At 46.9% G+C, this 14,417-nt stretch overlaps 1 protein-coding gene across 1 annotated transcript; it reads left to right on the forward strand.

Moving 5' to 3' along the window:
- The first annotated feature begins 639 nt into the window (after positions 1-639).
- OTX1 (orthodenticle homeobox 1) lies at positions 640-4,698 on the forward strand. Its single transcript, XM_082642616.1, has 3 exons — positions 640-790; positions 1,753-1,904; positions 3,193-4,698. Exons 1-3 carry the CDS (start codon positions 694-696, stop codon positions 4,009-4,011), a joined length of 1,068 nt encoding a protein of 355 aa, XP_082498742.1. The 5' UTR covers positions 640-693; the 3' UTR covers positions 4,012-4,698.
- Positions 4,699-14,417: the final 9,719 nt, after the last annotated feature.

Below are 14,417 nucleotides of genomic sequence, written 5' to 3' on the forward strand. Positions count from 1 at the left end.
TGTAGGCTCTAGGGCCGGGACCCAGCCGAGGAGACTTTGGCAGGTCGCACTCTCCCAAGTGGGCAATGCGTCCTGGAGAGGCTCAGGTGCCGCTAGCCCTCCGCAGTGCCTCACCTGGGCTCTCCGGAGTCTACCTGTGCGTCCCACTTTCAAAAACGTTTGAAACAACGCCTCATGCTCTGGGTCTCCTGCCGCCTGGGGGCCGAGCAAATGTCTTCTTGTGTGGTGTGAGGCCCGTTCTCACCCGACCAGAATTTTGCCAAGTCTTGGGACCTAGCCGACTCTGCGGTTCAGGCTCTGACCTCCCAAGCTTGGCCCTGATTTTAACCTCTCCTCACTCCTAGTGTCTCCCTATGAGTGTCTGGCCCATTCCAAGCCCGAAAAGAGGAGATCATGATCCAACTATTTTACTTTTCAAAGAAGCTGTGGTCTTTGGGCTAAGACCTTATAGAGCCGAGTTGACCGCCCTGTACAGTTCCATAACCGGCGTCCCCTCCCCATCCTGTGACTCCTTGCCTCGGACAAGACCAGGAAGCCGTGATGGCTGGGAATGATGGTTTCCGTGTGTCTCGTGTCTCCATAGGCTGGGCCCCCAGACGCAACAGAGCTTGAAGGACTGCGCAGTGGGAGCCCCGCACTGCGCCCGGCCCCGGCCCCCTGGATCCTTCGGGGCGCCTCCACCCAGCTGTTAGCATGATGTCTTACCTCAAACAACCCCCATACGGCATGAACGGGCTGGGCCTAGCCGGACCGGCTATGGACCTCCTACACCCCTCCGTGGGCTATCCGGGTGAGCACCGGCCCCCGCCCCCGGCCCCTGCAAATCTTGGGAATCCCCAGCCTCCCGGGTTTAAGCACAAACTGTGTCGTGGATCGGCCCAGGGAACCGGTTGCCTAGTCTGCTTACGGTGCAGAGCACGCTGCAGGCTCGCAGGGCAGAATCGCGGGTCGGTGAGGACGGCCGGGGCGGCGAAAACGTGAGACGTGAGCCCTACTTGCCTGGCCACACCGGCACCTTGTCTCCCGTTGTGCTCCCACTGCCAGCACAGGGCGCATTTACCCACGGATTCGATTTCTCATGGGTGGTGTGTGTGCGTGTGTGCGCGTGTGTGTGTGTGTGTGTGAGAGAGAGAGAGAGAGAGGATCTATGTCTTTCCCCCCAACATTGAATGAGGAGTATGGACACTTGCTAGGCCCTGAGAGGAAGGGCCGAGCTTACCTTATGCAAAGCAACTGACTGAGCTGAGGAGGGGGAATTCTCCCTCCCTAATTAAACTGTCCTCTAGACGGGTGGCCTGCACCAACTTTTGCACTGTTGATGTGGACGACTTGAGCCGAATCCTGGCTGTCTTTTCTAGGTTCCACTCCTTCACCCCCATTTTTTCCCTCGGAAAGTGTTTTCCAGGACGTGTTTCTGCACACCCCTTCCCCACCTTCCAGCCAGGGAGAGTGTTGGGAGGGGGGCAGTGAAGGAAGAAAGATTGTATAACTTCTCTTCCTTTCTTAACCTCTGAGAGGCAGGGAAGGGGGCAGCCCTGGAGTACCGGAGACACTGGCTCCCAGTCGCTCACACATGCAGTTTCTCCCACCTGTGGCTGTCAGGCTCGGCCTCCCTGGGGAGTTGTTTTTGCTCGGAGCTCGGCTTTCTTTTGCAACGCCCTGGTTCAGAGCCTGCCAGGGGCTGGTCCGCGTCCTCTAGCGCGAGTCCGCGTGGCCACCACTGACCCGACGCGTCCCCGCGTTTCCCCTCAGCCACCCCGCGGAAGCAGCGACGGGAGCGCACCACCTTTACGCGCTCTCAGCTGGACGTGCTCGAGGCGCTCTTCGCCAAGACTCGCTACCCTGACATCTTCATGCGCGAGGAGGTGGCGCTCAAGATCAACCTGCCAGAGTCCAGAGTCCAGGTGCGCGCGCTCGCGGGACTTCAGGGTCGGGGGTTGGGGTGCTGGGGCTGGTTGGAGAGGGCCTGGGAAGGGGGGGTCTGGTGTGGGGGCGGGCTTACAGGCTGGGTAGCCCCTCTCAGACTCCCCCTAGCGCTGGGCCGGGCCTGGCAGAGGGGCCAAAGTTAGAGAAGCTAGCTTAGAGCCCTGATTCCGCCCTTGGCCCCGGGGCGCCTTTGCTATCCAAAGTGCTTTTTAGGATTGCTGGAGGACAAGCGAGGCTCCCGAAGGTAACGTGCCCTGAGAGCCCGACACTTGCCCCTGCCTCTTTGGCTGCCGCAGGACTTGGCAGTTTCCTTCCGGGTCCTGAATTCTTCCTCCGCTCTTGCCTTGTATCCCGGGGATCCTGGAAATAGAAGAGTGGGGCTTGGCCAGAGCCTGGTGCCCTGTCTGGGAGTGCGCCCCACGGGTGGCGCCAGTTTGATTAGACATTTCCTTTGCCCAGAGAGGATGCTGAACGCAAAACCTGGCTACCAGCTTTGCTGTTTCTGTTTTTGCGGTGAAAAGGACCCGAAAATACTGTTCGGATTATAACTCAGAACTCTCCTCAAAGGGCTTTTATCTTGCCTTTTCCCCCCCCAGAGGCTCGAGACAACAGGAATGCCATGTCTTGTACCGGGGCCTTTCAAGAGGACTGAGAACTTTATGACTGTCCTATTTGGTTCCCCATTTGGAGCCAAGAAGTCCAACGAAATTCTGCCCAGGCTTCCTTCCCTAGTCCCCCGACTACTGCCTCTGTTTCAGCCTCCTGGCCTTGCTCCTGCTTCCATCCAAATTCTCGCCCTGCCCAGCACCAGACCTGCAGGGGCGGAGGGGTTCCGGCCTCAAACTCGGGGACTGTCCCCCACTCCGCGGCCTGCTCTGTGCCTCTCCGCAGTTTACTGAGCTCTATTCATAGAAGACAGGGCGTCCAAACATACATAGGTCTGTTGGGAAGCAGCCAACAGCATCAGTTTAGAGATGGCTGAACTTCTGGCTGGACAGACACAAATGTTCCGCCCTCCGGCAAGTTGCGCTGGGGGTGGGGGGGGGTGCACATCCCTACTTTGCCAGAGGAGGGTCTTTGAGCAGAAGGATGGGGGAGGGTGGAGGAGCAGGGAATGCAGGGTCTGGCCGGGCCGGAGATGGGGAGGGGAGGAGGCGTCGATAGGAGAGGGATGCGGATCCTAGGCCGGGTGTTGGTCCAAGGGGCGGGGGAGTGGCAAGCTCTACTCTCCCCCTGACACGCTCTCCCCCACCCGGCCTGCTGCAGGTCTGGTTCAAGAACCGCCGCGCCAAATGCCGCCAGCAGCAGCAGAGCGGGAGCGGGACCAAGAGCCGCCCAGCCAAGAAGAAGTCGTCCCCGGTGCGGGAGAGCTCGGGCTCCGAAAGCAGCGGCCAGTTCACTCCGCCCGCTGTGTCCAGTTCCGCCTCGTCCTCCAGCTCCGCATCGAGCGCTTCGGCCAACCCGGCGGCTGCAGCGGCTGCAGGCCTGGGCGGGAACCCGGCGGTGGCAGTCCCGTCGTCGTTGAGTACGCCGGCTGCCTCGTCCATCTGGAGTCCGGCTTCCATCTCGCCCGGCTCAGCGCCCGCTTCCGTGTCAGTGCCCGAGCCTTTGGCCGCGCCTAGCAACGCATCGTGTATGCAGCGCTCGGTAGCCGCAGGCGCCGCCTCTGCCGCAGCCTCCTATCCCATGTCCTACGGCCAGGGCGGCAGCTATGGCCAGGGCTACCCCGCGCCCTCCTCTTCCTACTTTGGCGGCGTGGACTGCAGCTCATATCTAGCGCCCATGCACTCGCACCACCACCCGCACCAGCTCAGCCCTATGGCACCCTCCTCCATGGCGAGCCACCATCACCACCATCCCCACGCGCACCACCCGTTGAGCCAGTCCTCAGGCCACCACCACCACCATCACCACCACCATCACCAGGGCTACGGCAGCTCGGGGCTCGCCTTCAACTCTGCCGACTGCTTGGATTACAAGGAGCCTGGCGCCGCCGCCGCTTCCTCCGCTTGGAAACTCAACTTCAACTCGCCTGACTGTCTGGACTATAAGGACCAAGCCTCATGGAGGTTTCAGGTCTTGTGAGCCCAGGAGTGGGAGGAAGAGAAGAAGAAACGCAACTACCTGCGCCCTCCGTGGTCCCCGTCCAGTTGTTGCTGCTGCTGCTGCTGCACTGCCCGCCTTTGCCTCGGCTTTTCCAGACCTGAAATTTCACGCTCCCAAAAGATGCCCATTGCTGCACTGCCGCCCTCATCTTTGTGCCACTTGCTTGGGGGATGTGCAAACCTTGCCCACCCCTTGGATGAGGGGACCGGTGCTTCGGCTTGGCCCACAAGTTCTATACGGGAGAGCTGTGTGCTCCCCTCCTCAACCCCTAACGAACTCCTAAGTCACCATCTTCTAGTCTTTCTGGACAGTTATTATGCGCTTGCAGCCTTCGGAGGCTCTTCGCTCTGACTTGCTGTTTGAGCCCTACACTTTAATTTATTCTTTCTGGACACTGGAGTCACTAACTGGCATGTGTCTGCCTGTTGGAGTGCACCCATACTCTACTCCAAATCAAAACAACCACTAAGCGTTTCTCGCGTGCAGACTGCCGCCCCTTCAGCTGCCCTAAGCCCCGCTCCCCGCCTGCAGACCAGAGCTTCCCGGCGTTTCCTCCTCCCCAGCCGGATGCGCTGGGACGAGGCCCGGAGGGAGGAGCGCACCCATAGCCTCTCGCGCACAGCCCCGCCCTGCGTAGAACTGGCTCAGGCTTCCGCTTCGGCGGGAATGCTGTATATAGTCAGGTCCGTTCCAGGGACCACTTAAACTTTTTAGTTGCTGTTGGTTGAACTGAGCATATCTCGTCTTAGAGCCCAAGAAATAGACTTTAAGATATATACAGCATATATATATACACATATATATATAACAAAAGCAAAAAATATTTTCCCTCTGTCCCCTTTCCTCTCTTCCTCAAACGATGGCGCTTTTACTTTTTCAGTTGTTGCAAAGCTTCCCTGCCCTCTCACACCTTCTCCCTCTGTGTATTTATTAAAGAGAATCGTTTGGTTTCAGGAAGCTGCGCGCGGAGGATTGGGAGGGTCTGGGAGTGTGAAGGCAAGAGCCAAGTCAGGGTACAGGGGAGGGGGCTAGTCTGGGCCGGGGCGCAGGACTGAGCCCTTCACCAGGTCTAAGCACAGGGTCGCAGTTCCAGTTAAGAGATCAAAACCAAAAGAAAACAAAAAATAAAAATACAGCATTATGGAAAAACAAACAAACCCAGGCCCCAAACCCCGGTTCCAATTCCTCTGTCGGCTTCTCTCTCTTTAAACAACCCTGTTTTGTCTAGTGAGTTTTTAGTGCACCTTCATTCTCCGAAATCTGCGGAGAACCCACGCCTGTATATCAGTTTTGGCTTTGGCCTTTTCGTCCAGTAGGTGGGAAAGTAATTTGTAAATTTGATTTGTCCGATGTGAAGATCGCAAATTACTTGTTGAAATGTAAGGCAGTCCCCTTCCGCCCCCTTTATCTACATTATTTCCCGAAAATAAATGCAAATTAATGAACGGCTTGTCAGTGTTGCTCTTCTGCTTCCAGCCCAGGTCCTGGTCTTGGGTGGGTGGAGGGGACTAAAAAGAGGAAACCCCCGTGTTAATAACCCGCGTGTTAATAACCTGTGTGAAGCTGGAGGCCAAAGAAATGCTCTCCTAGGGAGGGTCCCCCCCTCCCGGTCAGCCCGGCCTCTTCCCCCAGGCGTTTTGACCCCGTATCCCCTCTCGCCATCCAGGACAGAGACAGGTGTCAGGACTCAATTCCCGAAGCAATTCCTTTCTCTTCAGAGGCAGGAGCCTGGCACTGATTTCTTCACCCTAATTGCCTGCACCAGAAAGAAGAGGGGGAGGGGAAGAGGGTCGGGAGGCGGGAAAGGATAGGTCTGTAATGCTCTCAGAGCTGAGCCAAAAAGGAAGAGAAAACAAAACGACAAAAAACCGATCCGTGTCTTGCATGTTGGCAGCAGACGTCCTTCCTTTCTGCTGAGCTGTCCCCGGTGGCTTCACGGAGGCCGGGGGAATCCGAGTCATCACTTCCACGTGCTAAGATGTCCCTTTAAACCTTCAGACCCTGTCAGAAGTAGCCAAAATATCTTTGTTCGTATTGCTAAGTTTCTTTAAAACGCAAACACAAGATCTAGAAAAGTCGATAGGGACGCGTTTCACTTTGGCAGGGGAAGAAGACTCCTGGCTCACACAAGGGGGTTCGGAAGGACGGTTCCACCTTCCCCTGAGGAAGACAGGGGTAGGGGTAGGGATGGGGTGAGATGATCCTCCAGAAGACCCAGAGTCCATACTCTGGTCCGAAACCTCCTGGGTGTAAGGCCCAGAAGCTGCTCAACTTGTCCATGGGCGGGAAGGATATAAGGAAACAACGAAAAGTTTCCTGCGAGGTGACCGACACACCCTATTCTTTGCATTCCGTGTAAGACCTGAGAACACAACGTGAGGCCGGGTTTGGAGAACGACCCCCTCCTCCAGGGTCCCGCGCCGAGCTAGGTCTCAGTGCTGCGAGCCCCGACTGGAGGGAAGCCCTCTCGGCCGCGTCCTCCCTCCGGACTCCGTAGGCCCGTCTCGGACTCCGTAGGCCCACGCCTTCCCACCCAACAAGCCCAATATACCCGACTCCGCAAAGGCCCGCAGGAGGGCGGAGCCACGGCCCCTCTGAGCCTGGCCCCGCGGCGCTGCCGGCGGAGGGCGACCCACCGCGCCGGTTCGGTATGCGCTGGGGCCCCTGGAATGCGGGGCCCACGGAATGCGGGGCCCACACGTGCCAGGGAGTCCCGGCCGGCGCAAAGAGGCTTCCAGCTCGCGCGGCACAAGCCTGGGCACCGGGGCTGCAGGGCCTACCGGGCGCTCTCCTCAGCCGACCCTGCCTGGCCTTCCCCAGGGCCGCCCTGGTTCACGCAGTCGCCGCCAGGGCCGCTCGAGGTTCTGGGCTGCCTCCCCCCGCAGCTCCCTGAGGCGGGTTCTGTGCGGCCCAGCGGTCCTCCTGGCTGCGCGGTGGAATGAAACCACGAGATACGGCTCTGCACCCGCTCGGACAACCGTGTGGCCTCCGGAGCAAGGTACTCAACCCCCTGGGGCTCAATTACGTCGCATTTGTTATTTGGCCCAACTCTGTCAGGGTTGTTCCGGAACCTCACACTTTGGGTCGAGGCTGCGGGCACGTAGGCGTGACGCATCCCCGTGGCCTGGCCCCTCGGCGGCTTCCAGAAGCTTCGGCGCCCGTGTACTCAGGCAGACGGGGACTAGCGGCCGGGCGCGCGGAGGCCCGGCGGGATTTCCCGCCCGGGGGACTAGGCCTCGAGAAGAGGCACGTGCTTCTTCCAGGGCCTCCCAGCCTGTGCCGAGGCCCCGCCGCGCTGAGTGGAAACCGGGAGCGGGAAGGCTCTGGGACACCTCAGGCTGCCGGGACGCGGGAGCTTGGGGGAGCGGGGAAGGTGCGTGGCCGCAGCGGGGGCGACCGGAAGTGGCCGGACGGGGTGGGGGCGCCCAAGCGGCGCCGAGTGCAGGCGGCGGCGGCGGGAGCGCGGCAGGTCCTTCCGGGCCACCTGTTACAGGCAGGTTCTCTGAGAACCGCCCTCAGCTCGCCATTCTTCTGAGGGAAGAGGTTTGTTTGGGTTTTGGTGTTAGTGACACAATGGAAGCAACTAGAATTGAAGCAATTTAAGGAGATTAAGCAACTTCAGAACACTTAGCAACGTTAAGACGTCAACAGTTTTGTTCCTTTGAGTGCTCAACGAAATCTTCATGTTTTCTACTCATGGCTTGTGTTCTCTGCTCAGACTCTGGGGGCAAAAAAGTCTACCTTACAGTGAACGTATGTGAGGTGCTTTAGGGCTAAATGATAGATCGCGTTTGTCTTTTTAAAATATTTTTTAAAAATTCTTAAAACCATCTTAGGAGCACCGCATTAATTTCCTGAAGCTCTGAAAAGATTCAGTGAAGTAACGTCGTTTGTTGTAGAGCTTTTCAGTATTTTATAGTTAGTAGCTACTGAGGGCATATGGAAGCAACATTTCTCAACGTTGTAAATGGTTTTTTTTTTGGAAAAAAATTCTTAAATTTAAAAATTCTATGGGGTATTAAACGTGAGAGGAAAAACAGGTAAAAAGGCACCGAATGTCAGCAAATTCATGCCGGATTCAGAGACCAGAAAACCGAGAGGTTTCAATTTTTGTGTCAAAAGAAAATTACCAGTTTTTTCATATATTTTGTTCAAAATAGTTTCACAGATAAATTGTGATTTTTTTTCAGTTGTGAAAATGATAAATTCATGACTTTGGCAGAATAAATGAATGTTATTGATGTCATTAGGCAATGACAGGCACTACGGTTTTCTTTAGAGATACAGAAATAAAATGTATCTGATATATTAAATGTAGTTAATATATACATTATTGGTAAAGAAAATCTGTATCATTACTATTCAAGACCAAAAAAAAAAAAAACAACACCATTTGGCTTCTGTTGCAGAATTAATTTAAGAACAGCATCAAGATATCTTTATAAAATTCTTTAATTGAAAACCTAACAAGTTCTCAACGAGTTATTCTATATTTTCCATACTGTCTCTCCCTTCCCCCACTGTCTAAAATGAGAATGAAAAAAGCTCATTGGCTCACTAATTTTAACTAAGGAATATTTATATTCAACAATACTTATAGTAAAAACCACCAACTAAAAAAGAATACTAAGTAATAACAATGCATTGCTTATTTGACAAGGAGAAAACATCTCCATTATCTTTAAGAAAGAATCTGTTTAATTAAATGTGTGAGTGTCTGGAATATACTTATTTGAAAAAGGGGGTTTTTTTGGGGGGGGAGGGGCTGTGTTTAGTTGATGGAGCCTGATAAAGCAGTTATGCTTCTTAATCATCTTGTTGATATTTATTGATATCTGAAAAAAAGAATTGGATTTTTTTGGTGGGAGAGGGGAACATGCCATTTTGACCTAGTGATTCTTTAATCATGCTTGGATTTTACTTAGAACACTTTAGGTGAAGTCTTCCAGAAGTTTTTAAAAATCAAAAATATTTCCAAAAAACCTTCAGTTATTTAGGTGAAATGGCAGTTACATAAAATAGTCAAAGTTGAAACTGCTTTTAAAGATATCCAGTTTTTTCTTAGGGAAAAAAATAAAGCAAAGAAATGTATGGTGTGCTCACAACTAAAATCCATCTCCTAATTATGAAACTATACATTCTTATTTCTAGGACTATTACTTCAAAGAGAGGGATATGCTTAAAAATATTTTGGAGTTCTTTCTAATCAAATAGTACTTAGGCTTAATTAAATGCCGACCTATCAAAATTTAAACATTGAAAATCTATTGTGTTTCTAAAAATTGTACCCCTCCTACCTGCTTTGAATAATTTACTTGGTGGCTAATGAAATAAAAGACACAAAGTTCCATTCCATTCCAAGTGTCATAAGTACTTTGTTTTTCAAAGGTTAATCTTTATTGAACATCTTATAAAAACTATTTTAGGAAATTTAGAAATTCTTTTAAAGTGGATTGTAAAATTAGGATTTAAGGAACTTGAGTCACAATTTTTTCAGGATTGAAGTAGAGTATAAATAAATCATAACTAATTTTGACATTTGGGGTAAAGTTAATTAAAATGTAGGAATAAATGGTCTTTGATTCAACAACTTGGTGTCTAAAGAGCTTATAAAATATTTTTAGTACACAAATATTATGTCTGTTCAAAGCTCTAAATGCTTATAAGATATACCATCATCTGTCATAGCTATTTAAATGCAAGAATCATATTTTCTTTTTAAAGTTTATTTTAAAAACTTTATTGTGAAATATACATACAAAAGAAAGTATAAAACAGGTTTCTACAATTTAAAGAGAAAGGAAAATATAACCGGAGCAACAAGTTCTCAACAAATACTTTGAAAAGTAGATTTGAGATAGGTCATAATATCAGTGTTTAAATTTGGTGTTACATCAATTATGTCTATTATTGTCCCAGGGATTTTGGTAAATCCTTTATAGTAGTGGCTATTAATATCTATAGGGACACTTTTTAAGGCAGAAAAACAGTTAAAGCCATAGGTTATGAAAGTTCTATAGGCCTTTGAAAAATCCATAGGGTTTCTTTTTTGGTAGAAAAACTGTGCTTATATCTACTTATATTTTTTGACAAAGGAGCACCACAAGAATCTATCTTCTTGTTTCCCAAGCATGGATATTTGACCTCATCCAAAGCTGTGGCTTCAACTCTTGATATCATTACTGGTGATCCACAAATTCATATTTCTAGCTCAGACCTCTCTGTTGGACTTCATATACCTGTACATACACTGAACAGAGGCCATTGACTTTTAGCTCTTAGGAAGTTAATGATATGATGTCTGGGTCTTGCTTCAAATACTAGAGGAAGAGAGGGAATGGGTGGAGTATAGATGAAACAAGATTATTATGAGTTTTTAATTGTTGAAGCTGAGTGAGAATACATACAACTTCATTACACTCTACTTTTGTGTATTTAAATTTTCCCATAATAAAAGGTGAGTAAAAATATTAATTTGTGGAAAGTAGTTTTTGCAGTGTATTGAGGAAATTGAGCTTCCCATCTTTGGGGCTCATACAATATTGTTCACATAAATCACTTTATCTGTTCTCAAGTCTTGTGAGGTTGGTTGGTGTGAGGCTCAGGGTAGTTTGGTTATTTACTCAAAATCACATAGCTGGTAAGTGGCAGAGTTTGGCAGAACTTGGTCTTCAGATTCCATGTTCATTTGGCTATACGAGCTACCTAAAATATGTTAACAAACATTAATTTTAAAAAAAGACACCATATTACAAATCAGATTAGCAGATTGACATCAACAAACATGCTTTATCTGAGTTCAAAATTCGAGTTTTGGTAAACTGAAAATTATTTCCTAGGACATTATTACATTTATGTTTCTGGGCATAAATTTGAGTTTTGGTAACTGAAAATTATTTCCTAGGACATTATTACATTTATGTTCCTGGGCATCACTTCAATATCATTTAATGTGTTCGGAAAGATTAACAGAGTGTTAAATGAGAAGACTAGTCATACCAGGTCTATCTCACCTTTTAATTTCTTATTAATTTTAATTCCTTACTAATTTTTAATTTCTAAGTAATCTTAAAATTCCTGTCTTTTTCATGTTTATGAATAGTGTTTTCTATTCTTGGCTGAGCCTTTTTTGCTTCTCAGAATATTGCTTTGCTATGTTATAGGAGGTCTAATACAGGGAAAGTTGTGTAAACCAGATATGGGTTGAGATTCGGTTAATGACTTGTAAATGAGGCTTAATTTATTTGTTAACAGATGTTTGGAATCTTTTTTCTAACTATGCTAACTTCAGAACTTCTCTTCAAGTTTTGAAGTTTGTAGCTTAATTTTTAAAATCTCACTGAGCAAATCCTTGTCTTTTTAGGGTAAATTTTATTTTTCAGAGCTAACTCTGAAAATTAAAAAATGGTTTAACAAGTTGGGTAATATAGATCACATAACTTTATAGATACTGATTTCCTTTATGGAAAAGCAAAAGCAGAAGTCTTGTTTAAATTGTATCTTTATTTCCTCAGGTTTTAAAAACTGTTCATCTCATGAGTCTATTCCTGCTACTGACCTCTTCAATTTTCCTCTTACCTGATATAAAAAAACAAAGGTTGTCTGTTCATTTTTATTAATGTTTGGAGAAGAAAAAAACTAGCATCTCTTTGCTCCCTGTATTTCTTCGGGTGAGACATGAACTAATCGTGTTTTCAGATCAGCACCTGATAATTCCTGCATGCCTTTTTTTTTTAAGATTTTTTTTTGATGTAGACCATTTTTAAAGACTTTATTGACTTTGTTACAATATTCCTTCTGTTTTATGTTTTGGTGTTTTGGCCGTGAGGCACGTGGGATCTTAGCTCCACGACCAGGGATCGAACCTGCATCCCCTGCATTGGAAGGTGAAGTCTTAACCACTGGACAGCGAGGGAAGTCCCCTGCATGCCTTTTAATTTGTTCATTTTGGAATTGAGATCCACCCCCCTCCCCGAGGTTGTATTCCACTAAATCTGTTGTTCCAAGAGGGATTAGAAGTCAGTGGGGGTCCTAGAGTAAGCGAAGTCTAAGAGATAGGACTAAGTTTTCCTTTACTGGAAGTGCTTGGCACAATGGCAGGTGCATGGTAGGTCTCAAAGGTTTGTTGAGTGAATGAAAGAATGAAATCCAGTCATCAGACTTGAAACAGATTTAAATGTAGTTTATCTCAGAAATAGAGTTGTCCTTTTTCTTTGTGGTATTCAGTTAGTTTAAATGGATTAGATAGCATGTTTTCTTTTTTTTTTTTGACAGCATGTTTTCTTAATCTCTTTTAATCATCCTTAGAATCAAGATCTTTTGGTTACTTCTTACTCTTACATCTTTTGTTAGATTTAAGACCATTTCAAAATTTAGTTCATTAAAATTTTAAGCTATAAAATATATTTTAAAGTCCACAAAATGTATGTTTTATCATTTGGTTATCAACTTATTATGAAATCACCACATTGAGGCCAAGGAGTGGAGCATTATTGGGACCACAGAAATCCCTGAGTATCTCTTGCCCATTACAAGCACTTCTGTCTCCCCAGAGGTAACCACTATCCTATCATTTATCGTAGTGGTTTTCTTGCATTTCTCTTTCATATATATATATATATATATATATATATATTTATTTATTTATTTATTTATTTTTATTTTTGGCTGAGTTGGGTCTTCGTTGCTGTGTGTGGGCTTTCTCTAGTTATGGTGAGCAGGGGCAACTCTTCATTGTGGTGCGCGGGCTTCTCATTGTGGTGGCTTCTCTTGTTGTGGAGCACGGGCTCTAGGCATACGGGCTTCAATAGTTGCAGCACGCAGGCTCAGTAGTTGTGGCTCGCGGACTCTAGATTGCAGGCTCAGTTGTGGAGCACAGGCCTATTTGCTCCACGGCATGTGGGATCTTCCCGGCCCAGGGCTCGAACCGATGTCCCCTTCATTGGCAGGTGGACTCTCAACCGTTGTGCCACCAGGAAGTTCCTGCGTTTCTCTTTTAATTTAACCACCTGTACATGCATTCATAAACAATATGTATTTATTTTGAATTTTATATGAAGTTATTTTTGTAACTTGCTTTTTTCACTTAACATTATGTTTATAAGATTCATCCATGTCATTGTGCATTTCTATAGCTTCTTCACTTTCATTGCTATATGCTGTATAGTATTCCATTGTATGAATATACTACAATTTATTTATTTAAAATTTTTATTTTATATTGGAGCATGGTTGATTAACAATGTTGTGTTAGTTTCAAGTGTACAGCAAAGTGATTCAGTTATACATATACATCATTTGTTCTACTGTTGATAGGCATTTGGGATGTTTCTAGTTTGGGGAAATTACAAGGATGCTGCTCTGAACATTCTTTTATGTGTATCCTGGTGCACATAAAGATGCAAATCTCTAGAGTATATCCTAGGAGTGAAATTTCTGAGCCATAAGGGATGCATATTTTCAACTTGACTAGATACTGGCACAGTTTTCCAAATTGGTTGTGTTAATTTATATTCCCAAATAGTGTATGAGAATTTCAGTTGCTCCATATCTTTGCCAAAGCTTAGTATTATTAACGTTTTAAAATTTTGTCAATTTGTTGGGTGTGTAGTAATATCTCATTATGTTTTTTAATTTGTATTTTCTTGATTACTGGTGAGATTGAGCCCCTATTCTTATATTTGTTGTTTATATGGATATCTTCTTTTGTGGAGTGCCTATTCTTATATTTCCCTCTTTTTCTTTTAGATTGTCTACCTTTTCTCTTTGATTTGTAAGAACTCTTTACATATTTTGAATTCAAGTCCTTTGTCACTTATATGTGTTGCATATATTTTTCCCATTTTGTGGATTGTCCTTTCATTCTTTCTTAAAGTGTTTTTAAGTAGCCAAATATGTTAATCTTTTCCCTTATGATTGGTGTCTTTTGTGTGTCTTTTTTAGGAAATCCTTTCTTAACTCATGATCATGAAAATATTTCCCCATATTTTCTTATCAAAGATTTCTTTTAAAAGTTTTGCCATAGATATTTATCATCTGACTTTTTTGTAGTATGCAATATTTGGCAATGGTTCCTCTTCTTCCGTCTTGAAACTTCATCTGCTCACATGACTGCAAATGTCATCTTTATGTTGCTAATTCCAAAAATCTGTATTTTTGGTATTGACTATACTCATTAGCTGAGATCCTTATTTCCAACTGCCTCCTGGATCTTTCCACTTGAATGTCTTGCAAATATCTGCAAATGTAACAGTTCAGAGCTCACTTAAAAAAATCTTTATTGTTTTCTGTTTAGATTAATCATCCTACAAGCCAAAATACATGGTGGAATCTCTGACTCTTCTCTTCTTACCTTCTTCATCCAAATACCCATCACGTCCAAGTGA

This window comes from Mesoplodon mirus (assembly GCF_964341445.2).
Source record: "Mesoplodon mirus genome assembly, chromosome: 14".
NCBI lineage: Eukaryota > Metazoa > Chordata > Mammalia > Artiodactyla > Ziphiidae > Mesoplodon > Mesoplodon mirus.